Here is a 26,595-nt window from a genome sequence, read left to right as displayed (position 1 = left end):
TTTTTTGTTTGGTTTTTTTTACCCTGCCATGTCTGAGGATTCTGTTTCAGTAGCGTTGGTCCACTTGTGACAAATTTGGCCTCTTTTTCTCTGTCCTTGCAGACCAGAATGTCAAGCTTTGGGCTTGACTGTGCTTGTGGATGCTCGTCGCTGTTCACCAGTTCCTGCTATCTTCAAGGCATTCAACATACTGCAGGTGAGCCTTTATCTTGGGCAAAGGAGCACTAGTTTCTTTGGCTTGTTGTCTTAGTTGGATGTTATGTCTCCATCTGCCACTTATGTCTCCATCTGCCGCCTGGCTTTCAGTTGTCTTTGGGAGGTGGAGTTATGCATCCAGCCCTATTAAGGGAGCATGACTTGGACTTCCCAGGCTGCAAACAAGGTGAAAAACCCAAGCAAGTCTGAGTTAGGAGTGAGCCCTCCCTCACCTTCAGATTTTCTTGTCTCTGCTGGGAAGAGCCCCATACATGTCTAAATGCTGTCCATGATAATGTGCTTGGGAGATGTTGTCCACTGCACTGAGAAGCTGTAAGAAATATACAGAGATCGTTACCCACTACAAAGAAGAAGAAAGGCAGAGAAGAAAAATAGGCAGAGTGGGAGGAGGACTGCTTGTCATACCAGGTGGAAAAGCACATGCAGCTGTTGATGTGGATGTCAGTAAATGATTGGAATCAGACATGCCGTAACTCTATATTGCTTCAGGTCAAAGGCTTTTCATGTCAGTCACTCAGAAAGCAAGTGGGTTGTGTTGCCACTGGTCCCAGATTGCTTCCATCTGCTGCTATTAGAAAGCCAAAGGAAATGCTGGGTTGTAGCTATGACTAATCTCATTTAAGCAGGTGTTCCTTTAAATCAGAACTTAGGTCTCTCAGGATTCAAACTCTGCAAACTGGAACAGGGCAATATTTTAATGAAGATGGTGTCTGTGTGGTTTATGTGCTTGGGGCTGAGTCAGAGGTCTGCCCTCCTCTTTCCAGGGCTGGGTGGAGTTGTGAGCTGTGTCAGTGCACTCATTCTCTATGGTGGAGGAGTAATCTGGTGCTCAGTGCTACAGAGGTAACAAGCACTTTCTATTTTATGCCATGGCAGTAGGTTTGCCGAAGCTTTTAAATGTTTTGCTGCCCATGTAGGTTGCATGGCCATATCTTAGTGGGATGATTTAGAAATCAGCAACATGTTGAGACATGGTACTATTGGACCACAGATGAATCCTCAGTCTCATACAGCATGGCAGGAATAAAGTCATTCTAGCCTTAAGTTTCCTACTCTCTGGAGGATAGGGAGTGGGGGGGAACGCTTTCTGCACTTCCTGGGTAAGATTCTGTCTTTTTGGCTCCAAGCAGCTCATTATCAGGGTGATGCAACAGGTAGTTGACAGGGGATAATGTACTAAACAAGAGTGTGCACTGCTAGAGTTGAATATGTGTTCCAGGTAACAGTAACTGACAGAGGCTAATCACTCTGCTTGTTGTTGGTCCTTACCCTGTCTCCTATGCACATTCCATAAAGAAGATCTATTCAGGTAGCTTATTGTCATGCACAGAGATAATCCCTTGGCTTCTCTGAGCCTTTTGGAGATCCTTATTGTTTACCACTGATTTCCCTCTCTGGTCCCACCGTAGCTTTGTCATCTGCTCTGAAATGAGGACAGAGAACTGTAGAAAACTGATGATAACTACAGCTAGGCAAGATAGGCTTTCTAGAATACAGCAAGATTCATTGGCCAGTAGATGCAGAAGCATAGTCAGTATGTTTTACTTGCAAGGTCTTTTGATTACAGAACAGACCATCTTGGGGTCCTTTCTGAAATTCCTGACACATCTCCCAGTATCTCTTGATTTCTGGCGGACCGTCTCTGCAACTCATCTGTCTGCCGTTCTGCTGTGTCCATGAACAAGACTTAAATTACATGGCTTTTTGAAGCCTGCTCTGGACGTGTTGGTGAAATCTGTTAAATGTTGAGATCTAGTGTTACTTATTCAGTTTTGAAGGGATGCTTTCCTCTTGACTTAACAATGAAGTGCACTGCTTCACAGTAACTAAGAAATGGATCAGATGACCTAATATGCAAAGTCCTTTCCTGTCTACAGTTCTCAGATGTGTTAACCCTGTAGATCCTCTCTGGGAAGTGAAGATCTTGATCCCACAGGTCTCTGCGTTGGAATCTTTCAGTCTGAGGAAATACTATTTCTGCTTTTCCACCTTTAAGGAATGAATGTATGAGTGGAATTTTTTAGGTGCTAATAGACAACTTCTGGTACTTGCAGCTAGCTTTGCCTGTAGCACTTGAGACTGTGTTGCTCATTTAGAGTCACCTAGTGAACTGATGATAATTTCTCATCCTGTATGCCTCAGGGCAAGGGGAGTTGGGTTCTGCAAGGCTTTCTTCCATCCTTTTTAAGAATACGGGTAGAGGGACACTGCTGGAAATCTTTGTCTGTCCCAGACAGTACTGGGAGTAGAGGCAGGGGAGGCAGAATGAAGTACTACAGCAGAACTAGCTCAGGAAGGAGCAGGAGAAACTCTGGCAGCTTTGTATGGAAACGGAGGGAAATGCACAGGGTATACATGCTGCGAGAATGGATGATGCTTGTTCCTGTGGGAGGCTGCATAATCAGCAGGGATTTGTGCAGAGGTAAATGCTGCTGAGAGATTTCATCACAGGTTGTCACCAGATAGCTCAGTGCTCCAGGAGCTGTGAAGCCTGCTCAGAAGAAATTTGTCTTTCAACAGTGTTGGGCCAGTGTCTTGGTCAGTGAGCAGGCTGGGCACTGCTGGTGGAATGTGCGGGCTGGACTTCAGCAAACAAATGCCTGCAGGATTTTCTTCTGCCTGAGTTTTTATAGAGTAAGATTCTAGTTTGTTTTGCATGCCAGTGCAAGTGCTTAATCCTGTAATCTGCTGCATCTGCATGTTGGATTGGGTGGGGAAAAGTGTGCTGTGAAGACTAAGAGATACACTAGCAGTTCAAAGCAGAAAGCTTCTTTATAAGCCTTGCTGTTCAAGGGGTATATTTACATATTCTGTTATAGGAAAAGTACTGAGGACCTTGGCCTGATGTTAAAGACCAGGGACATCCTGTTACCCTATTAGTGCTCACTTCAAATGAGACTAAGTGTGGTAATATGAGTCTGCCACATCTGCATGGACATTCCTGGCAGACCTTCCTTCAAGTTGTACCAGGGTTGTTAAGTCTGGCCGTTGGCTTTCGACTGGGCTTTCTGAGCTCCTGTTGATGTTCCTCTATCCTATGCTGTCTACATTGGCCTGTTTGGAGAGGTGAGGAGCTCACTTAGATGTGTGGGACTCTATTTCTTTGCTTCTAGGTAACTGGTCTTGTTAGCAAAATGTAGTAAGAGATTGTGTGAAAAGCTGCAGAAAGTTTCCAGGAATAGCATCCAGCTGCCTCCTGAATCTCACTTGTGAACTGCTTTAGTCCACTTGCATGGATCTATCAGGGCTGGATAAGACTGACTGACTTCTCTTCTGCTGTTTACAGAAAAAATATATGGTGGAAAATACTTGGTTGCTTTGGGAATACTTTTTTCGCTTGGTTTGGAAAACCTTAAACTTCTCCTCTGACTGATTTGTTTGTGAATGGTTTTTCAGACTGTTTTTAATAGTAACAAACAAACATTTGGCTCTTGTTGTAGCCTTGTGTTACGCCATCACTGCCTTTATTCCTCACTCAAATTGCTACATTTGTACCTCTCACAACTCTGTTGGAATAGAAGAGGGGTTGTGAAAAAAGGAATTTATTAAATATTCAGTGCCATGACCAGTCTTGAAACTGTGGCTAGTCTTTATCCCTCAGTACTTCCCAGCAGACAAATTCAGAGCTGCTGATACACCTATAATTTCTCTCCATCCTCTCTCCAGATGCACTTTAGTATTTACCTAACCCAGCGGAATTATGTAATACTTTTTTTTTGGCCTTTGATCAGTGTTCAAATAACATTGAATGTGTGAATAGCTTGTTTTGAAGAAACAAATTTAGTTCAGATTTGAGAAAACCAAGCACCTCTTACTGTTTTGGGAGGTGTTTCAGTTTAGGTTTAGTCTTGCCCATGCAGAAGGATCCTTTTTTAGCATTAGGTGAGAGAAGCATCTTCTCCTTTGCTCTGAAAACTCTCCTGCTGCTTTCATTTGTAGAATTGTGTCTTCTTGTATTGGCATCATTTCTTAATTGCTGTACTGGTTGCTGTGTCAGGTTAAGTGGCTCAAGTGATTATGACTCCACTGCTCATATCTGATATTAAACCTTAAACGGTGTTAGAGCATGTATTTCAACAGAGCTCTCTTGGTGCCATGGCCTGTGCATGGCAGATTCCTTACAGCTGGAGCAATACCAAAAAGGATTTGTTGCCTGACAGTTTTCTTTCCGAGATCTTTGCAGAGGCAAAGACTTTCCTATGACATTTAGATGGGATAGCTCTTAGTTAACTGTGTGGAAAGACAACTTACCTAGGCATTCTCCTTGATATGCAGATCTAGGCATCAAGTTTTTGATGAGCCCTCTCTCCCCTTAGAATGGATCTTCCTGCTACTTTTCCCTGTTCCTGTTGTAGCTTTCTGTGCCTGTTTCTCACTTCCCTGTAGAGTGCTTCTATAATTGGAGAGCTGCTCCCAGATCACGGAGTTTGAACTACAGCTGCCAGAAATCCCTTGTATTTGGAATTTCTGTCTTTTAGACACTAGCAACAGGATGCAAATCCTTGATTGTGAGTTGGCAGTAAGTAAAGACAAGACAACGTTTTTGGCACTGTGGGAAATAAACTTCCTTCAGTTAGGAGGAGTGTCCAGGAAATTACCAGGAAAAAAAATGGATGTTGAGCATGGTTCACTTTTTTTTTCTTTTCTTTTTTTATTCCCCTGAGACATTTCCCTCTATAGAGGGCATTTTTTTTTAATACAGCCAAGACCTGGGTTCTTTATTGCTTCCTTCAGTACTATAAGACTAATTGATCTGAAACAGATTACCTTCAGGACATAGCATTTGTGCTCTGTAGAACAGCCTTCCCTATAGCTGGTGACTGCCTTCCAGGCTGTGCAAATACCTCTGAAGAATAAATTGCAATTTTTTGCACTGAATTAAAATGAATGATACATTCTTCTTAGTGTGCCAGGCAGCTAGGTAATGGATTTATACTCTCTTCTGCTATAGGACATGGATCCTCATTGTATTCATGGAGTCTTGCTTCTAGTTGAAAGAGATCTCACTTTTCGAATGGAGAAGCCAACAGCAGGACAGGTAAGGGAACCATTTGTGCAGAGGTTGCTGAGGAGCTGCTGATGCCCTGTATTTAACTCTGAACAGTGACTTCTATGTACACTAATACATATTTATTCTCGCATGAAATTAATATAGCTGTGCTCTGTATTTTATGTTTGTGGTCTCTTATGGGTATGGTATTTATGGGGTTTATGCAAGCTGAACATATCTCAGTGGCGCAGTAATTCTTTGTTGCTGTGCCCTTCACTAACATGTGCTCCATAAATTCATCAGTCTACTGGAGCCTTTATCTTAAGGCATAGGGTTCTTGTAGGTGGATGAATAGATAGCTGTACTGAGGAGTCCTACCAAATTAACAGTAGTTAAAATGCTTTTCACACCCTCCTATTAGTAAGAGGAAAACGCTTGCTCAGGAGGAGGTCCCATTATGCTAAATCCTGGACTCTATTTTGTGAAGGTACTTGTTGCTTCCTAGGCTTTTGCATACCCCACATGCTTGCTCTCCTCATAGCTGCTGCTTTAAGTGGCTGAGAGACTTCTGCAAGAGGGAGAAGTGGAGGTGTGTTTGTGTGTGTTGTTGCCTTTGCAGCTAAAATGTCTGGAAAGGTTAATAGAAGGTGCTAATAGGGGAAAGAAAAACATTACGGCTCACTTTCAGCCCTAGCCAATTTTGAATTGTTTGTGGTGAGTGAACAGAGGATCAGACTTCATCTTAGTCATCTCCTCCTGCTTGAAGAATGTTAGGAGCTGCAAGAGTGGACTTTAAGTCTGTGCCAACTGAAACCCTGTTGACTTCAGAGAGGCCAGCACCTCCCTTTTGACTTCTGTGCATGAGAACATGGTCAATAGTATTGTGTTTGCTTTGGAGAAGGCTGTGTGCACGATGTGCTTCCCTAAAAGGCTAATGGATAACAAATGCCATTAGTCCATTTCCTCTTTGCTCCCATGTGAAAGAATTTGAAGTGAGAGCACACAGAGCTGTGTGCAGGTACATGTTGATGCAGGGAGAGCTACAGGAGACACTATCTAAAAGCACTGAACAAATCCAAAGTGTGTAGGAGGAAATAGAGCAAAGACTAATAAAGACATGGGCATGTGGGAGGAATTGGAAGCAACATCTCCATTTCATAAGGAAGTAGAAACTTAGATGCGTGTAGGGTTAAATGTCTGTATCTTAGTTCCTGGTGCCTGGACTGGTTTCCATGTGCTTTCAGGAACACCTGTCTTTTTCTCTGGTGGGCATAAAATGTTCTGTTGAGATTCTGCAGCTTCCAAGAAGGAAAGTATCTGTGTCAAGATCTGGGAAACGTTTGTGAGCAAACAGTGACTGTGATGATTGGAGAGCTCAGGATAGGGCAGAGGCTGTTCTGTTAGAATGTTTTTCCAAGAAAAACAGGGAAGCTGGGTGCTGGATTTAATTTTTCAAACTGTCCAAACAAATGTGAATTACAGCACAATGTATGAGCATATGAGGGAGTTGCTCTGCTTATAGTAGGAGGTATTTGCTCTAGAGAAGTCTGATTGTTGCCAGACTTATATCACAGATGTTTCACTTGGTGAAACAGCATGTTGCAGCTTGAATTCCCTCAGGGTTCACCCACTGAACTGTACAACAAGCTACTCTGAGATTGAGCTGATTTTTCCTTCATATTGCTGATAGACACCAAATGTGTGCCTTGTTTCTATGCAAGGTTAATGGATAAAGAAATGCTGTTTTTTGATAACCTTTCTCTTCGCCACTCTTCAGTGGTCTTTCTCTAATGCAAATATACTTTTGTTTCTTCCATTCCTGTGCAGTTTGAACTTCTCACCTCCATGAAATCCCTCCATAAGCATATAGATAGTTCACAGCTGCCTCTAGAACTAGATGGGACCTTCCCTTACTGCCACCAGGACTGGTTAAGCTTCCGCATGGTAAGTGGGATGTGCTGCACCTGTTAATTGCCTCTTTGGGGCTGTCATATGTTCCTAGGTGTCTGAGAGAATAAAAGACATAGTTACTGACTTGAGGCAGGAGAGAAGAGTCCATGAACAGATGAATGCATGAGCATTATAAGACAAGTGATAGTTTTTGTAACAGCCATGTATATGGGTGACAGTATCTGTTATCAAAACGATAATAATACTGTGTTCATAAAATATGTCTGACCATATTTTGAAGAGAAGAAGGAAACAGGTTGCTTTGTTTGTGATGTATGGTGGTACTTCTGTTCAGGTATAGTGTACTTAGAGGCTCAAGGGCAGAAGACTTCTTTAGCACTGGAACAGGTTGCCCAGAGAGGTTGTGGAGTCTCCTTCTCTGGAGATATTCAAAGCCTGCCTGTATGCAACCCTGTCTAACATGCTCTAGGTGACCCTGCTTGAGCAGGGGGGTTGGACTAGGTGATCTCCAACCTAGGTCCCTTCCAACCTTACTGATTCTGTAGTTCTGTGATTCTTATGCTAATATCAGCAGAATATGCTAGTATCTTGTTGCCACTAAACAGACAATCAAGCATTTGAGAATAATAAAAATGAATAGATTCCTGGTTTTTGGAGCAGGTTCCCCAGAGTATGCAAAGAGCTCCGTAGCGAAATCATAGAATGCTAATTGCTAAGGTTGGAAGGGATCTCTGGAGATCATCTAGTCCAACCCCACAGCTCAGCAGGGTCACCTAGAGCATAGACAGGTTGCATCCAGGCAGGCTTTGAATATCTCCAGAGAAGGAGACTCCACAGCCTCTCTGGGCAACCTCTTCCAGTGCTTTGTCACTCTCACAGTGAAGAAATTCCCCCTCATGTTCAGGCAGAACTTCCTGTGGTTCAGTTTTTGCCCATTGCCTCTTTTCCTGTTGCATGGTACAACTGAAAAGAGTTTGTCCCCATCCCCTTGACACCTTCCCTTCAGGTACTTACACACATTGATAAGATCCCCCCTCAGTCTTCCCTTCCCCAGGCTGAAGAGGCCCAGCTCTTGCAGCCATTCCTCAGAGGGCAGGTGCTCCAGCCCTCTGATGATCCTCATAGCCCTACGCTTGCCTGTCTCCAGTAGTTCCATATCTCTCTTGTCCTGGGGAGCCCAGAACTGGACACAGTGCTCGAGATGAGGCCTCACTAGGGCTGAGTAGAGGGGCAGGATCACCTCCCTTGACCTGCTGGCAACACTCTTCCTAATGCACCCCAGGAGACCATTGGCCTTCCTGGCCACAAGGGCACATTGCTGGCTCATGGTCAATTTGTCATCCACCAGCACTCCCTGGTCGTTCTCCGCAGAGCTGCTCTCCAGCAGGTCAGCCCCCAGCTTGTACTGGTGCCTAGGGTTATTTTTCCCTAGGTGCAGAACTCTGCACTTGCCCTTGTTGAATCTCATGAGGTTTCTCTCCACCCAACTCTCCAGCCTGTCCAGGTCTCTCTGAAGGGCAGCACAGCCCTCAGGTGTATCAGCCACTCCTCCCAGCTTGTTATCATCAGCAAACTTGCTGAGGAGGCACTCCGTCCCTTCATCCAGGTCATTGATGAAAATATTGATCAGATGGGACCCAGTACTGAGCCCTGGGGGACGCCACTAGCCACAGGCCTCCAACTGGACTCCATGCCGCTCTGAGCTCTGCCTTTCAGCCAGTTCTCAATCCACCTCACTGTCTACTTCTCTAACCCACACTTCCTGAGCTTGCCTAGGAGGATGTTCTGGGAGACAGTGTCAAAAGCCTTGCTGAAGTCAAGGTACACAACGTCCACTGCTCTCCCCTCATCTACCAAGCCAGGCATTCCATCATAGAAGGCTATCAGGTTGGTGGAGCAGGATTTCCCCTTGGTGAATCCATGCTGACTACTCCTGATCACCTTCTTTTCCTCCATATGTCTGGAGATGACATCCAGAATGAGCTGTTCCATCTCCTTTCCAGGGATGGAGATAAGGCTGACCAGCCTGTAGTTGCCTGGGTCTTCCTTCTTGCCCTTCTTGAAGACTGGAGTGACATTGGCTTTCTTCCAGTCCTCAGGCACCTCTCCAGTTCTCCATGACTTTTCAAAGATGATGGAGGGCGGCCTGGCGACAGTGTCTGCCAACTCCCTCAGTACTCGTGGGTGCATCCCATCTGGGCCCAGGCCCACGGATTTGTGAACGTCATGCTTGCCCAGAAGATCTCTAATCCTGTCCTCCTCAACCAAAGGAAAGTCTTACTTTCTCCAGACTTTCTCCTTTGTCTCAAGGCTCTGGGATTCTTGAGGGCTGCCCTTAGCAGTGAAGGCTGAAGCAGAGAAGACATTCAGTAATTCTGCCCTCTCTGTATCCTTTGTCACCAGAGCCCCCGCCCCATAAACTACAATCCTAGCAGGTATGAAGTTTTGAAGTTGCTGACAATCTGGTCGGATGCTTCTAGGAACTTTTCTTTCCTTCTTGATTTATATTTCAAGTATTCATCAAAATTGTCATTAAATTTGTACTCTTTAGAAAACGTTTAAGCTAAAAATACAGAGAAGAGAGTTCAGCCCAGTGTAACATTTTATTTCTCTGAGAACTGGCCATGTGGGGCTAGGAAACAAAAGCTTCCCCATTTCTTTTTTGACTATTGTGCTTTTCTCCAGGAGTGTCGTGGGTCAAGAGATCTACAGTGAACCTTACCCAGATGTGGATTAGAGCCAGGCCAAGGTGCGGGGAGGCTCTCCACTAATTGGGAATATTTGAGCTGGCCGAGGCAGAGCCTCAGGAATAGAGGGGTTGTGACTGCAGCACCAGCCACAACTTATAAAAGAGATGACCCTTGCACAGGGTGCTGCGGTACCAGTCGCTCACTAATTATTCATGGCAGGGCTATTGCAGATGTTGCTGGCCATGCAGCAGGGTATATGCAGACTGTTAGCAATCTACAAAAGTGGTGTCTGTGGCCCCATTACCCACCTGTGTATACTAGTGCTGTGGAGGGAGCACTACCCCCATGGATCATGTGGTTATTGAATCTTTAAAAGCTGTGTTGAGACATGATTTGGCACATTGAGACTAGAAAGGATTAAATCTCTGTAAATCTGCACACAAATTGGCTGTCTTCACATTGCATTTGATTTGCTCACCCTCGTGGGTGAGAGAACCATTACTTCTGCTTCCAAAAGATTTTGTCTTCCTTCAGCTCTGATTTCACTGCCCAGAGTGATGCGCGGTACACAATACAGCGTCTGAAGCTGGTTAAAGTAACACTGTTACCACCACCTTTTTGGTGGCAGGCTTCAGCAGTTAAGCTTAGAAGAGTGTTAACTCTTCTTTCTCTACTCATGTTAGAATCTGATTTAAAAACTCAAGTCTAAAAGAAATCCTGTGAGCTCCTGCAGATGCAGTAGAGATACAGAAGCCTCACTGAGGTGCCTAGGATAGGATGTGAGACTTACTTAGGTTTATTTGGCAGTGTGGAAGCAGATAAGTTTTGCAAGAGGATATGGATTAGTTTTCTAGACAGACTTGAGAAAAGCCTGAGAGCTGAAATGCACAGTCTGTGCACAAGAATTGTTCTTGAAGGAAATGGCGCATGGTATCAGACTACCTCTTGTTCCTGGTTCTTACATTTTAACGTGCAACATATTACCAAAGGAAGGTTGCACAGAGATCAATCTGTATGAATTGCCTATTTGTATGATGGGCTGTGTGTGATAATGACCCACATGCTCAGCTGCTTTAGATCTACTGCTGTGTGGCAAACAACATTTATTTCCTGTCTCGGTGATCTCACCTGCATCCTGCCCACTCATTTGTGCCCACTGGGGCTGTTCCAACATTCCAGACTGGGAATTACTTCAAACAGCTGTTTTTTTTTTTGTTTTTTTTTTTTTAAGAGAGCCTGCTTTGGAATAGATTTTTGTCCCTCCTCTGATTTCAGTGACTAGAAGGTCTGACGCTCCTTAGGCTTAAACTGGTGACTTTCTTAAAGAGTAATCTCTTAAATCCTGTGACATGTTTGTTTTTTCCCAGAAGAGAGAAGGGATTTTAAATTTGTTGGTAATTTAAGGTGTTTAGTTCTAACTGTGGAAGCCTGCCAGATTCCTGAGCTTTAATTTACACTACTCTTAATATGAAGAGGAATGATTTAAAGTATGCAAATTCCAAGAACTTGTTCTAAAGTTTGTTCCTCCAAAAGGCAGCTCTCGTAATTTATCTTAGTGGAAAACTAGAAGAAGAGCTAATAGTAGAAGAATGTGGATCTCAAGTGTACTGATTTCCTTTTTCTAAAGTATGGCTCAGACATTCTGTGAGCGTGCAATTTGGTAAGGTCTGTATAGAAGCCTTATAAGTACAGAGTGATGCATTTGAAGCCTCTTATGCAGGATGGTGTAACTGAACCCTTGGATTAATATGTTTGATCTTCTCTTGATATCTGTTGTTTTAACCCTCTGGAAGCTGAAAACACAACTTTCTCTTCAGTCTTGAGACAATAAACTCTGCCTTGATCCTTTCCTGTTACAGAAGCTGGAACATTTGCTACAAGGATGTCAAGGTGCTTGTGCCTTCCTCCAGGGAGCCATTTATAATGTGGAATCTGGAAGATTACCAGAAAGAGCTGAGGTAAGCATGTCTACTGTCAGATGTAGACCTGGGACAGAAGAGAACAGAAGGCTGGATAGTTGCAAAAAAACTTTGTATTTGAAAGCTGATTAGTCAGAACACTGTGCCTCGCTGCAGAGGTGTTGAGGAAGCAGGACTAACAGAATCTAATCCAAATAAAGTGAGAGCACTGTAGAGCCCCTTGGCAGTAGAAGCTGGTTCTCTGATCCCTCAGTGTCATCCCAAGAGACCTCCTCTTGACCCATAAAAGACTTCACAGGAGAGAAAAGAAAAAAAAAAGAGAGAAATGATGGGAGAGATGAGTAATTAATAGAGACAAAATAGCATTGGTAGGAAATAGAAACACCAAAGAAAGCCAGCAGCTGAGTTCATGGCCAGGCAGGAACGAGGGCAAAGCGCAGGGAACTAGCTCAGCTGTTTTTCATCTTGCCCTACAGGAAAGCTGTCTGCAATTGAGTTTCTGAGGATATGCCAGTGTAGAATAGAATTGTATTTTTAGCTGTGTCAGGGAGGGATGTTTACATAATGAGGATTCAATCATTTTTCTGTGCAAAGAGCACTGATCTACAGTAGCCCCAGAGAGGTTCTAGGTAGAAATTGCCTTAGAGAAGGTGCTAGACTTACGAAAGTGTGTCTTCTTTCCTCCTCCACTTCTGCTGACCTGGCTGAAGAACCTGTTGCTGAAGGAGGGGAAGTGAGCTTCCTGCTAATGCTGATTTTTAGTTAAGAAAAATAACATTATGCTGCACAAATCTTTCCCAGTTTGCTTTCCTGGGAGTGAAGGAGAGAGAAAGATTGGTAAATGAGAACAGATATTTGTTCTCCTTCTGCCACTAACCTGTTCAGTGATTCAGTTAACTGAGCCAATCAGATTGAGGGACAAGATCATGCTGTGCTGGGAGGCTGGATGTAAAGCAGAGACCCTTTAATTACTGTGCTTGCTTGTTGCCAAGACTCGTAATCATGGACGCTGATGGCTAAAACTTAAAAACCTCCTGTCTGAAACAAACAATAGAGATGTCTGTACAATAGCCTGTGCTTTCTGACACCATAAAATTGTGCAAGATGAAAGCCATGCTCTCTGATGTGCAGTTCTGCAGATGTCCCAGGCACTGTGTCATTGTGACTCTGCAATTGCTGCTTTCTGTTAACAGCAGCAGGAGTCATCGTCAAGGTGGGCATGAGGGTGTAGCTGACTACATCAGTCTGTTCCTCTCTGTGGCTCAGGTTCTCTTTGGGCACATCTGAAAGAAATTCTGTAATTCTTATTTTCTGGTTATCCAGGCTTCCTTAGCAATGCTACAGGTCTGTAGCTGGGAGCAGCTTTAGTGGCTCTGGTACTGATCAGCTGCCTCAGGCTCTGCTGTAGTGGATTAGCTTGAATGGTGTAGAATAAAGTTTGATGGCAACATAGTCAGTGTTTGTAAGGCTGCGGTGTTGTGGCACCAGGGTTGCAAAAGTTTAGAAGGGGACAAGAAGAGGGAGAGTATCAAGAACCATTCAGTGTTGTTGCAGACATGTTATGTCCCCTCTTTTTGAGAAGCTGCCATAATAGGAAATTGCTGCCAGCTCTGCACTGAGCAGGAGATGCGATAGTGGCCTGCCTAGGCCTTTCTGCATTCGTGTGTATATCCACAAACCCTTCACATGCACTTTGTCCTACAGTGTGGAGCTCCTCAGATCCAGCTTCTAAGAATCAATAGGAGATAGCTGTGATTGGAAAACAAGGCTGGAAAGCTTATTCCCACTTTACCCAGCAAATAGAGTGTGGGCAGCGATAGGAATTGAGTTTCAGTTTTATAATATTTGGGAAAGTATCAAGAGCATAAGGAATGCTGTTTATTGCTTTGGACTTGGTGGGCTTGAGAGAAACAGTTGTGGGAGCCAAACTTTCTTTCTTAGGGGTAGGCAAGGCAAAAGGGCTGAGATGTGGTTTGTGTATTTTTTGGATTGGGCGTGGGCTTTTGCTTGTACCCTTATTGCCTGTACATTGCAGTAACCGCTTGTTTCACTCTTGCAATCCCTCCAGGAGGCAGCTGTTTTGCTGAGGAATTACAGGCAGTTGATGAAGAATGTTCTTGAAGATACACGGCTCGTCAAGCTGCAGCTAGAGGGTGGAGCGCTTCTGGCCAGATTGAGGAAGGAGGAGTCTTGCGTCACCCTCACCCATGACTACAGGTAAGCCCTTAGAGAGTGAAGAAGGAAGAGAGAGAGATGAGCAAACAGCAAGCACTGTGAGAGAACCCTTCCTTGGTGTAGGCTAGAGAACGGTTTCATGTAGTGAGATCTTTACTGAAAACAGTAAAGATGAAAAGCATAATGAATTTTACTCTTATATTTTACTTAATTTTACTCTTTACTTGCTGCATCTTTCCAGATCCAAAAGTTTGTCCTTTTCTGACTGGGTGAATTCTCTTAGATGGTTATTTGAGTTCCTTTTCCAAGCCAAAACAGACTCATGTTCTGTAGGGAGGAGAAGGCTGGGTATTTTGTGCACTTCTAAGACATAAGCCTTTATTGGCAATGCCAGTGGTGACTGTTTAGGTGAGAGACATTATCAATGTGTGATTTAACATGGCAATCCTTTTGTAAGGCAATTCCCAAAGACTTTAACTGAGAAGAGTGCTTTGTGGCTTTAGCAGGCTCTGATCTCCTTGGCATTGGTATAATTTGTACAAATATTCACTGCCTCTTTGCCAAATTGGTGTGAGAAGCTGGGGCTGAGAGAAGTCATCGGTTTGAAATCCCTAGGGTGTTGCACAATTCATGTTTGTACTGTTAAAACACCTGAAGCCTATCAGTGTGGAAAGGCCTCTGTGCTATGTGCTATGCAAACACAAGGTAGAAAGACAATCCTTGCACTCAGGAGCTTCCAGCCTAAGCATCAGATAAATGCTGGCATGTGAATACAAGTAGGGACATAGAAGGTGACAGGGTAGCATGGAATGACTCCATGCATCTGCAGTCTTGCTACAGTTTTGGGCAGGATTAGTAAAATACAGCCTTTTCACCCCAGTATGACGTGAGAATCATAGATAGTGCTTCTCTTTTGTTGTTATATTTCATTGGTTTGTTTAGACTCCTAAAAGCAGCATTGTCTACAAGCAACAAGCCACTAGAGAGTTTTAGGATGATGAGAGGATGCTATGCTTTTCGTGTTTTGTTTTGTTTTTAAGTTAAACCTGTGTTCTTATGCAGGGAAATGATCAACTTTGAAACATGATCTGGCAGAGTCCTTAAGGAAAATCCACTGCTTTGATTGCTGTAGCAAGAGCAGGGATGGGGGATACAAGAGTGTTTTGACTACACAGTGTTTGAGTACATGCTAAGGCTGCGTAGCATGTTTTCTGTTTAATTAAGTCTGTGCAGGTTATATTCCTTGCCTGACAGTATTTATGGTAGGAGTCAGATATATGAGGCACTATCCAGCCTGAGAAGCAAAAATATATATATATAAAATGAGAATATTATTCCTCTTCCAGCCTTGGAGCAGATGCAGAAGTAAAAATCCACACAATGTTTTAAATAAGGAAATACCTAACTGCCTTATAGTTCAGATGCAGAGTAGAGGACTAAAGAAGTTTAGTCCTTACTGTTCCAAGTTACTCTCAGATGGGAGCAAGCTCTATCACTTGACTAGAAAACTCTCTGTAAGGCACTGGTTTTAGATTCCCCATGGCTCTGCACTTGCTTGTTTAGCTCTTTTTCTCTAAATTGGTGTGCAGATATTAGAAGTGCTGGACTTTAACTCTGTAAAGGTTTAGGCTTACGTCCATGTTTTTGAAGGCTTCTGTAATGCCTAGGATCAAAGGAGGGTAGTATATTGTAGTTAGGTTAGAAGACTAAAATGGAGTCACTATTGATGTACATGGATCCAAGGCTAAATTTTTTGCTGGTGACATGTGAAAACAGAGTACAAGTGGTTGCATGTGTGCACTCAACGGGACTGATTGTGTTGCTTTTCTGAACTTTGAATTGTAAGCTTTTGATCAGCACCGAACACTTTAATCCCTCCTGTCCCCCTTCCTCCTAATCTGGTACTTAAAACTAAATTATTTACAGAAGAGGGTCAAATTGTTTAATCCTTCTGAGCCTCCTTTTAGTTCTTGAGTTAATCACATTTTGCATTGTTTTAGTCGTTTCTGTCTTGAGGTGCAAAAGCCTGAGACAAGCAGAAAGTTATGACTGTCAAAACATGTTAGCCTGAAGTTGAAAGGCCAGCTGTGAACAGGTAACTGTCAAAGCATTGCGTTGTAGTGGAGGTGAGGTTTGTAACATCATGAGTTTTCTGAACTCTTAACTGTAGGTAACTAAAATATTCCAACCAGAGGTGTGGGGCTAAAGTTAGAATATGCAATTTAAAAAAAAAAAATTTTTTAGAGGCATAAAGAGATTGGTTCAGCTGCACCATCACTGTGGGATTAAAAAAGCAAGAGACTTAATTGCTTCTTTTGCAGAGGCTATATTCTACCAACTTCCCAGCTTTACTTTCTTGCTAGTTTGTAGCTTCACACAGCAAAATGAAAAATGTAAAGTAGTAAGAATAGAGACAGACAAATCCATCTGAAAACATGAAACTAATGCTTGACTGCAACTTAGAGATGTGTATGCTAAAATAAGCAAGGAAGTAGACTTACATTCTCTGGAGTCAGATGTTATCGGCCAGATACTTTTCAGGAGCACATAGCAAACAAGACTTGCTTTAGTCATTCTTTAGTAATGAAACTTCTCCCTCGGGGGTTAGTTTTGGCATCTTTCCCTCCTCTGCCTTCCTAGAGAGCCAAGACGCCCTTTGGAGTGTTTTGTGACACAGAACAGTGGGATCTCACTGCTGCTTATGCCTGACCCAGGCCTTGGAGGGGATTTGCTTAACTATAGGCATGGCTCCTTTCATGTAGAAACTGATTTCCCATCAGAGATGTGTTTGTTTCTCTGACAGATGATTTAAGAGCCTCTGGGAGTCCCTGCTGGTAAAGGAGAGATACCGTAGCAGCCTTTCTAGCGTGCCACAGCAGTGGGTTTTGCTGGTAACTGTACTTTCTCTCTGTTTCCCAGCATGACCTGACCAGGAGACTCCATACTCTCTTCCCTACCACCATAAAAGCTAGCCCTACCCATCCAGCTGCAAGTCCACATAGGGAACAGCAGACCCGTCCAAACAATCCTGCTGGACCTCAGCTAGTTTCCCAGCTCCGTAGAGTCTTACCAGGTGCTCCAGGATGCAGTGACCAGCATGAGCTGTGGGAGATGCTGAACATCTGTGCTTGCAACCAAAATTACACCTTCTGTTCTTGAGTAGAGCTGAGTGCATGCGTAGTTGGTACCAGCTCACTGCATATGTGTGGGCTGAGCTGAACTCCTTGGGAGCTAACAAGAGTTTTGTTACCAGAATAGGAGTCCTGCAGACAGCCTGCAACAGGGAATCAGCTAAGGGAATGTGGCATGCTCAGCTTGTCCCACACCACTCTCTTAACCCTGAGAGGCCAGGCTGAATCTGGCCTAAAGCTGACACGGGGGTTAGTGCTGATGAGCTAGTATTAGCATCTTTGTGATGCCTCCCTAAGTGCTGCCATGATAGCTTCAGCGCAAACTGGTCGCCTAAAGTGTAGGTGGACTGCTAAAACCATCATTGCCAGTTCTTTAATATTAGTGGATCTGAATGAGTTTAAACCTAGCATATTTACTGTCACACCCTCTGTTGCACTGAAGGCTCAGTGCTTCTTCAGGCCTGTCAGCACAAAAAATGAAAGCTTCCAGGTTTTACTGTTCCAGCCTTTATGGTGATTGAAATGCAGAGCTATTAGCCTAGCTGAAATTCCTGTTGGTAAGTGTGGAAAAATGCCATGGAGAGATCCATCAGTTCAATTTTTGCACTTTTGGACAGGAAGTCTTTGTTTCAATCTTTTTCTTATGTTCTATAAAAGTTGACTGGTATATCTTTTTCTTCTGGTGTATTGATCGACTAACTTGTGGCTTGGGGGCAACTCACAAAGCCAATTGTTAAAGATGTGCTAATGCCTTGTTTATTTTGTGGTAGATGTAGAAGACTTCTCCAACATTTCCATCATAAGCCTTGAAAAGCAGCTAGAAACCAGGTAGCAGCATTATGAGCTATTACTAAAGAATCAGTAGTGTAGGGGCTAGGCAACAAGACAGAGAGGCTTTTAACTTTGTCTTTAGCAAAACATTTCCCACTGCTTTTCTCACTATCGCTGCTCTGCCAGAAAAGCCAAAAGCTGGGGGCACTTGCCCAGACAAGGTATCCAGTGATGGCTTTCGTCGTCCAGGTATGCCATGAGTTAGGAGCAGAGTAAAGAAAATATTTTATATTAGTATAAAGGTGCTGTATGCTAGTAGAATCAGGATACACCCGGTGCATGCTGGGCTTTATCAGCACACCTTTGTTCTCTGTGTGGCAGAGGAACGGGATTACATCATGCTCTGTGTGTCAGCAGACAAGGTAGCCACAAGTCTAGATATGAGGACTGGAAAGATGGAAGCCTCAGATGGTTAAGGAATTACCAGGTTGGGTGCTTGGCACTGCACAACATCGAACCAGAAAGAAAAAAAAATCTCTTCCCCTACCTCCTCAACTGAAAAGAATTTGTGTTTGCAAACTATGAATAAGCAGCTTATAAATAGATGGAGGAGTAAATTCTCCCTTTATTTGCAGAAGGCAATATAGTCTCTGTACTTTAAGGGTGGAGTGGCTGGGACCAAGAGCTGGTTTTGTGAGCTGACTATTTTTAGAGTGGCTTGGTGATCTGCCTGGAAGTCCTGGGTGGGGATCCGAGCAGGACAGAGGTAATGGGCAGCGCAGAGCAGACTTCCTGAGCAACAAGTTGCCAGGTTTCCAAAGGACACACTGGTGAGCCAACAGCCCGACTTCATAACAGCAACAAAGAGGCTGAATTTACAGCTAACATACTACACTGTACTTGTGCCTGGCTGCAAAGGATTCTGGGCCATCTTGTGTATGCGTTAGTATATGGAACATTTTTAACATGTACTGGAGCATTCATAATCTGCACAGCTTGCTCACTTGACTCTGGATGTCCGTGTGTAGGCTGGGCACTGTTTGGTCTCCAGCCCTTGTGTTTACTTTCTTGCTCTGCATGATCTGATTGTGGAGAAGCCACGCGGTAGGTACTGCCACCCAACCTGACTGCAGAGTGAGATCAGTGAAAGGAAGCTATGAAACTTAGGAATTTAGTTTGGAGAAGATTTTTGCATATGATAGGACAAAAGTAACAGCTGGAACATCTGTCCAAAAGATGTGATGGAATCTGTCGCCTTAAGGCCTTCAGAATTAAAACCTCGATGTTTTTCCACAGTTGGTACCAGAGTGCAGCTGCATGTTGTGCTGTGAGCAAGATCAGTGCAGATGAGTAGAACGGTCTTTCCACTCTCAACACTTAATAGCTGCGTTGGTGGTGCTGTCAACAAAAGGAAGTTAAATCATCTAAGATAGATGATTGATGATGATGACCCTTCTCTACCCCCACTTCCATCTGCAGTATCAAGCAACTAGATCTGCTTGAAATCACTTAAGCTCTAGCCAATTAATTTAGGGATCTCTGCTGTCGATGAAGCAGTATGTTTATCTCTGTGTTGCTGTAGGACTAGTCAGATTCCTAATAGTAGCAACTCACGCTCCAAGACAGTTTACAAGCATGTGCTGCTCTGCAAAGTGGCAAACGAGCTCCTTCCAGTAGACAGCGTGCAAGCTCTCAAGAGCTCCGGGAGCTGCTGATGGACTGCGTCAGCCCCATCTGGAACTTCTGCCGTAGAGGCAGTAAGACTGAGCTGGCCATGCAAAATGCAAGACAAGTTGGGGGCGGGGCAAGGGAAGACAGTGTCCAGTGGTTTGGTCCCGGTCTGATGAGGCTGTGTGGGATTGGAAGGCAGAAGGTGTGTGCACCTGCTAGATGACAACTGCTACTCTACGTTGGTGGTCATGGCCAGGCAAACTGCATTTGAGAAATCCTCATTGAAGGTATTAACATCTTTTCCCTTCTCACTTCATCTTTAGAGGTATGTTTGTTTTTCTCTGTGTAGTGCCTGATGCGATGGTCGCTGCTCTGTGTGTTTGCACGTGCTTCAAAAGAAGGCAGTGCGTGTGTCCCTCTCAGTGATGCCATTTTCCTGGCTACTTAACCAACTCCAGCGCATCTGCCCACCTCTCTGGAGTTTGGGGAATCTCTAATGCTACCACCTTTCCATAGTGCATACTCCTGACATGCTGTGTTGAGATGCACTTTTCAGTGCTGAGCTGGTATGTCTCTCGTGGCATCTTCATCTTTTGGTTCAGACAAACTCTCGCTATCGCTTGAAGTGAGGTGAAGAGCTACACTTAAATGCTGGTCTCAGAGTTTCGCAACTTTCTTGCACAAGACACCTCTGGGTTGTCATGGGTGACACAGAAGATGCTGACAAGCACTAAACCTTTGGCCCTTAGCAGTGCCGAGGTGGCAGTGCTCTTCCATTTCTTATTTGGCTGTGTCAGGCAGAGGGAGGAGTGCACAGCAACATTTCTATCCAAACACATACCATGGTGCTTGGTATTCATCTTCTTTACAGTCTAACCTGTTCCCTGTGTTTGCATGGTGGTTTTTGTCTGGTGAGAAGCACTTGCGCTCGCATTAAACAAACCTTGTTGCTCGGCACATAGAGAAGTGCAGAGCCAGCTTTGTTCGGAGCTTGTGTGAAGTGCTATGTGGAGCCAGTTGTGGTATTTGCAGAGAAGTAAAAGATTGTGGAGATCTTTATAGGTAAGTCAGTTTTCACTGTTCTTCAAGGCTTTTCATGAGATGATCCCCCCACCTTAGCTCCCCTTCTGCTGTTTGTTTTCTTCTGTCAGTGTCCTAAGTCGTCTTGGATTCAGAGGGAATTTGACAAAAGGACTGTCTTGCTTATTAGCGATCTTGTTTGCGATCTTTGTGCCAACAGGGTGTTAGGTACTTTATGACACTATGTGTTTAAACCGTTCAAAAACAGCGTGGAAAAAATTGCAAAATGTTTCCAGTATAGGATGTTCGTTGAACCATCTGATGTTCCTGGCTCAGTCTCAGACTGTCCCACAAGCACTGTTTTTTATCATCTGGTGGAGTTGGGGTAGATGTTTCTAATGCTGCGGTAGTTAATAGCACAGTTGCTGCCATTACCTGCACCATAAAGATGGGGAGTGTATAAAAGGAGGGATTATCAGGGAAACAGGTTTGTAGCTTTAAATGGCAATGCATGTAGATTTAACCAGGGCATCTGGAAACCATGGCAATACTAACTCCAGGAACACAGCTGTCACACCTGAGCAGCCAACTAGGTAACAAGTACATAAAGAAATAGGTTAATGTAAATGGCATGAGATTTGGAGGTAGATAACTTTTTACAGCTGATGATAGAAAATCACAGGTTGATGCTCCCAGAGCAGTGTTGCCTCATCCTCTCTCAAGCTCTGCTTTGGAGTGAGCTTTCCCCAGAAGTAGGCTGTTTCTTGCTTTGGGGTGTCTGCTTTTTCTTCCAGTTAGTTTTAGAGAGCTTACTGGAATGTAAAATCAACTGAAGTCTGAACAGAGCTGTATTACAACCAAATGCAAGTCAGACTGGCAAAGGAATTTGAGGCAGCAGTTTGGAACAAGACTTGGACCTTTGTTTAAGCATATACTTCAATCCCATTACTTTTAAAGAAACTTCAGAATATAGTTCTGCTAAAAAAAAAATATTTAAATAAACTGTACTTCTGTAGAGAATTCTCTAAGCAATTATCTATTAATTGGTTAGCAAAGTTTCCATTAAATGCGCTTGACAGATAAACCGGTGAGGAGGGCTTCAGTCAAGTCTGTGGACTTAGCTAGGAATACTATTCCCATCATGAATTGCAGGTATCTCACAAGCAGCTCCTAACTCGGTATTTGACCTCTGTGCCTTTCTGGGGACGCTCTGGCATTCTAAAAACTGTATCTGGCTGCTCAAGTGCTTTTATAAGGTAAATAAAATCAGCATGGCTATTTGTGTGCAGCACCTGGAGAGTAATTACAGTTTATTTAGCAGAACCTGCATTAGCTTCACTGTGGCTTTTTCAGATAATAACCTCAACTGTATGCAAACTTTTCAGCTTGGAAGAACAAAAAAGGTGCATTTGAGGTCGACTTCCTTTTATGGGATAGTTACAAATGTGGCAGTTGGGTGTGTTGCTACGGAAATACATTAAGGACCAGAAAAGTCTAGTGCATTGACCTTCTGGCAAAATGGTCCAAAGGCATATAATATACCCCCTGCAACTGTGCAAGGATTTCTGCCTGGAAGATAGTCCAGGCTGTGTAAATGATTGCAGTCTAGATATCGGCATAAGTGAATTGGGTATTATCCTTGGAACGTGCCTTTAAATCATTTAGTTGACAGATCCTCCTCTTTATCTACCAAAACCTATAGAGACATCCTCTAGGGAAGTTAAAACCAAGAGTGGAGGACTAGATGAGGCTGGTTTGCCTATGCAAGTTAGCTAGATTAAACTTGCTTAAGCACTGTCAAATATTCAAACAAAGGGCAGTATGTCTTGTATTCCTTCCATCCTTGGACTTTTGCCATTTTAAAAATCGACCAGGGTTAGTCAGAGGATGTGCTCTGCTTTTAGCACTCACTTTATTTCTGCTCTTGCTGTTGATTAGAGCAGTTTTCTTCCTTCTCTTCTGCTGGAGACCTCTTCAGTGGCCATGTATTTTCATACACAAGTCAGGCATTTTGCTTCAAAAACTGAAGTGTAACTCTCCAAGGCTAGCATTTTGAAGGATAGATTCAGACAGAAATATCTTTCTTTTTTTTTTTTTTCTCTCTCTCTCTCTAAATTGTAGGTTTAAGATTACCCTAGCATTATACAACAGTTGGGCACTTCTCCAGAAAACTGAAGACATTTGGAATCTTTTCCACTGAAATGATAATTGCCCAATGAAAACAGGATTTGGGGAAATATAAACTGACATCAAGCTACTCCTTTTTTCTATAAATTATATTGACTCTCCACTTATGCAAAATTACTTCAAATGATTTGACCGTGGAAGAATGTAGTGAAAGACTTCCTACCACACTCACATGTGCAGGGAAATTTCAAGGCATCCAAACAAATCTAAGCTTAGACAAAACTTTCCACTGGCTTCAGACAGCTCCCTGATTTTCTTCCTCAGAGTTGCACAGGCCATTGTCAAAATCTCTTCAGGGTGTTTAATCACATGTTTCACTTTGTCTTGCTGGTTACAGGTCGCTTTTTCTTCTCTCACCAAATTTTTGATACTTGTTTTGTTTACTTCCAGCTGCTGTGAAAGCAGTCAAAGGCAAAAATGAAAAAAAAAAAAAAAAACTTTAAGTCTGTCTCTGAAAAAGAAAGATTTGTTCCTGTGGAACTTGCTGTAACAAGGCATCATTGAGTTTATTAGTATACTATAAATAACTTAGGATGGACATTTGAAGATAGGTGGAGAGAGGTATACAGAGTTGGGAGAACACACTTGGCACTTTCAGTTCTCACAAAGTCTCCATTGGGCACTTCTTAAGTGAATTGAAGAAAATAAGCTTTCCCATGGACTGTGAGGGATTTGTTGTTTGGCTCAGTTTGCCTACCTACTTTTTATAATACTAGGGTAAAAAGGGTTATGTTTTCCTCTGTGTAAGGTAGTAAAAGATGGGTGTTGGTCAAGGAGCCTGTCTAGCCAGTAAAATTGAACTGTCAAGAGCTGACAACATATGAATGGAGTTCCCTTGGAGATGCAAAAGAAGACCAACAACTAGATGTTAAGGTTTTAATGAATTCCAGCCAGGTGAGGCAAAACATGTGAAGAGTGTGGAGCTCCTGTCTTGAAACAAAGGAGTGAGGTCTTGGGATGCTGGAGGGACTCAGATGAGGCAGCAGAAGGACACACGTGAAGTTCCTCTGGGGTTCTGAGCCTCAGGACTTTCTTTTGGAAATATTTCTTGGTGGTTTCTGTGCAGTTGCTCAGAAAACTACTGCTAGAAGCAGGAGAAAGGGCAGCTTTAGCGTGTTGTGTTATATCCTGATAAGTGTATCAGTAGGTTGTGTAAGCATTCACAGAAAAAAAATGACTTAAATCACAGGATGAAGGAATTTTAAACAATGATACATTGCCTAAGTCCTCCAGTGTACAAATGAAGACAAGAGCTGATTTCCAGCCCTATTGAGATTCTCTGTCCAATTCCTGTTGATAGTAGAGACTTCCAATGCACCTTGGACTCTGACTTTCTGGAAGTTCAAGATGTCTCTGTGGATCTAAAAAGCAGAGGTGCTTTTTGTCTGGTGCCAAGGCATATGTGTGGAGCCAGGAAAGCACTGTCTTTTGGGAAGGATTTTTTTTCAGTTGTTCGTCTCACCAGCAAACCACTCATCCAGATCTTTTCTCTTTACCTGAGATGGTCTCCTTGGGCTGTGGATGGACCAGCAGTTGTATTTTATTACTGCATTTTTGAACCTTAGTATCCCCAGAGTGGTTTGCTAATCATAAGGCCAATACTGATCTCAGTTGTGCTCCAAGACGACCTGTCTTATCCGTGAGGCTTAGAGATGACACATGTGAATTAACCTCTAGCTAGTGAGCTTTTAATAGGTATATTTCCATTTTTTTAAAAAAAATCTTGGTTAATTTAATAACTCTCCCTGTTCCTACCCAGTATCTTAAGGATGTTTTCCGTAGTTGCAGAGCTGTCTTCAGAAGAACCTATGTTTCATGACTGTGGGAAACATGTTGTCTACTACTTGGTATTCTGTACTGCTTTCAGCCCTCCAGCCCAGATTGTGACTGACTGCTGTCAAGGAGAGTTGCTTGAAGCCTGTGAGGGGATAACAGGACTCCTGGAGTCCCATTTCCTTCATCAGATATGTGAAGGAGTGGAATGGGGCTTCCTTTCCCTATATCAGGTTACGTACCATGCGGGGTCAGCCAAGAGAAGAGCTGGACCTCATGTTTCAATTATGGCGTTGTCAGATTACTGTCTTGCACTACCTTGTTAAATATTGGTACTATGCATTTTTTCCTTATCATGGATTTGGGTGTACATAAAAACTTACTCTGCAGTAAAACATAGCAAAAAAACTGCCCTACTGATGTGTGTCATCAAAAAAGTAGCATCAACATCAAATTAATTTATCTGAAAGTTCAGAGAAAGATTGGAAAAATCTTTTATCTCGTGAGTGAACAATTGCAAATGTTTACATCTAGCAGCCTGTAACATATAAAATTGTAGGTGCTGGCTTGTCTGTGCCAGTGGCAAGGGAAGAATTCAGTATATACATATGCTTTCCTCAGTAGAAGAGATCATTCATGCCAGCAGGGACTTCAGACTCATGAAAGTAGGACCTCAGAATGTCTGCCTGTCAAGCAGTCAGTGCTAGAACCATAATCAGAAACTAGGATCTGACAAATATTCTGTTGTACAAAAACCAGCAGCATTAATGTTGCTGCCAAATATAACGTCAAGCGATCTTCTGAACTGTTTCTCATTAGCTTTCCTAGCTGTGTCACTGCTGCTGAAGGGAACTTGCCTTTAGAACCTGCTCCGTAAACAAGCTTTCCAGATTTCAACTTGGACACTGGATATGGCTCTGCTGCTACAAACCTCCTGGCTGGGATCGGGATCTGTCACTGGGAAAGGATTACAAAATGGCAGACTAGTATCATCACCATTTGTTAATGGGTGCTTTTGGGAGACACAGGAGCAGCCTTACAGCTTTGGGTCTTGCCGTCTAAGCTTGAAGACTCTCTGTAGAGAACCTGTCTCCTTTGCACTGCAGTGGTGCTAATCTTAGTCCAGAAACAATCTGGGTTTTTTGGCTGCCCTGTGGAGAAACTCATTCAGTCTAATGGCATTTTGAAGTGGAAAAACAAAAGTATCTAAATGCCTGAGGTTTGAAAAGTTGGCTAATATGCAGTAGGTGGAATTCTGACTGGAAGAATCCTGTGGATTTTTGCTATGCAGAGCTAGTTGTCCAGAGCTATTGCACTGTGTTGTGCCCATTAAATACCAGCTAAAAATTTCAGGATGGTTGCCACTAAATGTTTGCATACGATAGGTTCAGAATGTCTGTAGCTTAAGGCTGCTTGAACTTGAATCCTAAACTGCTTATATAAATTTCCATGAGCAAAACTTTCATAGTTTTTATAGCTACCTGTCCAATTCACAATGCTTTGAATAATTTTAATAGTATGATTTTAAAAAAAAAAGCCATAAGCCAGAATGTTGTAAGCCAAGTGCAAATGGAAGCTGGTTTAGGGCAAGCAAAGAGACACTCCAGCCTCTGGTTTAGTGCACTGCTGAAAGAAGTTGTTGTATTTTGTTGTAGGTGTACGTTGAGTTAATCTTTTTATAAAAGGAAAAATCTAGAAGCATAAGAAATCTGACAAGTTCAGGAACACAAAGAAAGAATGAATTTGAATTCCGTCCTCTCTCCTGGATCCTGCCTATAATTTGCTCTGACATGTGCTGGAGAAGTGCTACAAACATCTGAAGAGAACTTACAAATACTTGTCATCTTGCCTGGATTAAAGGATGTACTGAATCCCTGATTCCAACCTAAATTCCTCCATCCCTGCCTGTGCATGCAGGAAATCAATTTCTTTTGTGGCCAAGCTGGCAGGAAGAGTGCCACATGGCATTGCCTCTTGTGCTTTTGTCAGCACAACTGCCTGTGGAAGGCAGGGAGCGCTGTCTTTGAGTGCTTTGAGCACAACACTGTTAAATGCAACTTTTTGTGGCCCTGGGATGCTATATACTTTGCTTTTTTGTTTTCACTGGTGGAAATTCATGAGGGAGAGTAGACTGTCAGGTG

General features: G+C 43.2%; 1 protein-coding gene across 4 annotated transcripts in view; it reads left to right on the top strand.

Annotated features, from left to right (window-relative positions):
• Window positions 1-26,595, top strand: part of PLEKHG4 (pleckstrin homology and RhoGEF domain containing G4) — a 103,528-nt gene that overhangs the window by 41,333 nt on the left and 35,600 nt on the right. For all 4 annotated transcript variants that reach the window (XM_062586243.1, XM_062586241.1, XM_062586242.1 and 1 more), the window contains 5 exons: window positions 103-196; window positions 5,168-5,254; window positions 7,034-7,150; window positions 11,667-11,765; window positions 13,795-13,943. In XM_062586243.1, the coding sequence (XP_062442227.1) occupies window positions 103-196; window positions 5,168-5,254; window positions 7,034-7,150; window positions 11,667-11,765; window positions 13,795-13,943 (546 nt within the window). The remainder of the gene's footprint in view (window positions 1-102; window positions 197-5,167; window positions 5,255-7,033; window positions 7,151-11,666; window positions 11,766-13,794; window positions 13,944-26,595) is intronic.

The sequence above is a fragment of the Rhea pennata genome, chromosome 13 (assembly GCF_028389875.1).
Source record: "Rhea pennata isolate bPtePen1 chromosome 13, bPtePen1.pri, whole genome shotgun sequence".
NCBI classification, from domain to species: Eukaryota; Metazoa; Chordata; class Aves; order Rheiformes; family Rheidae; genus Rhea; species Rhea pennata.
The sequence above is the reverse complement of the archived record's forward strand: the minus strand, read 5'-3'. Positions and strand labels throughout refer to the sequence as shown.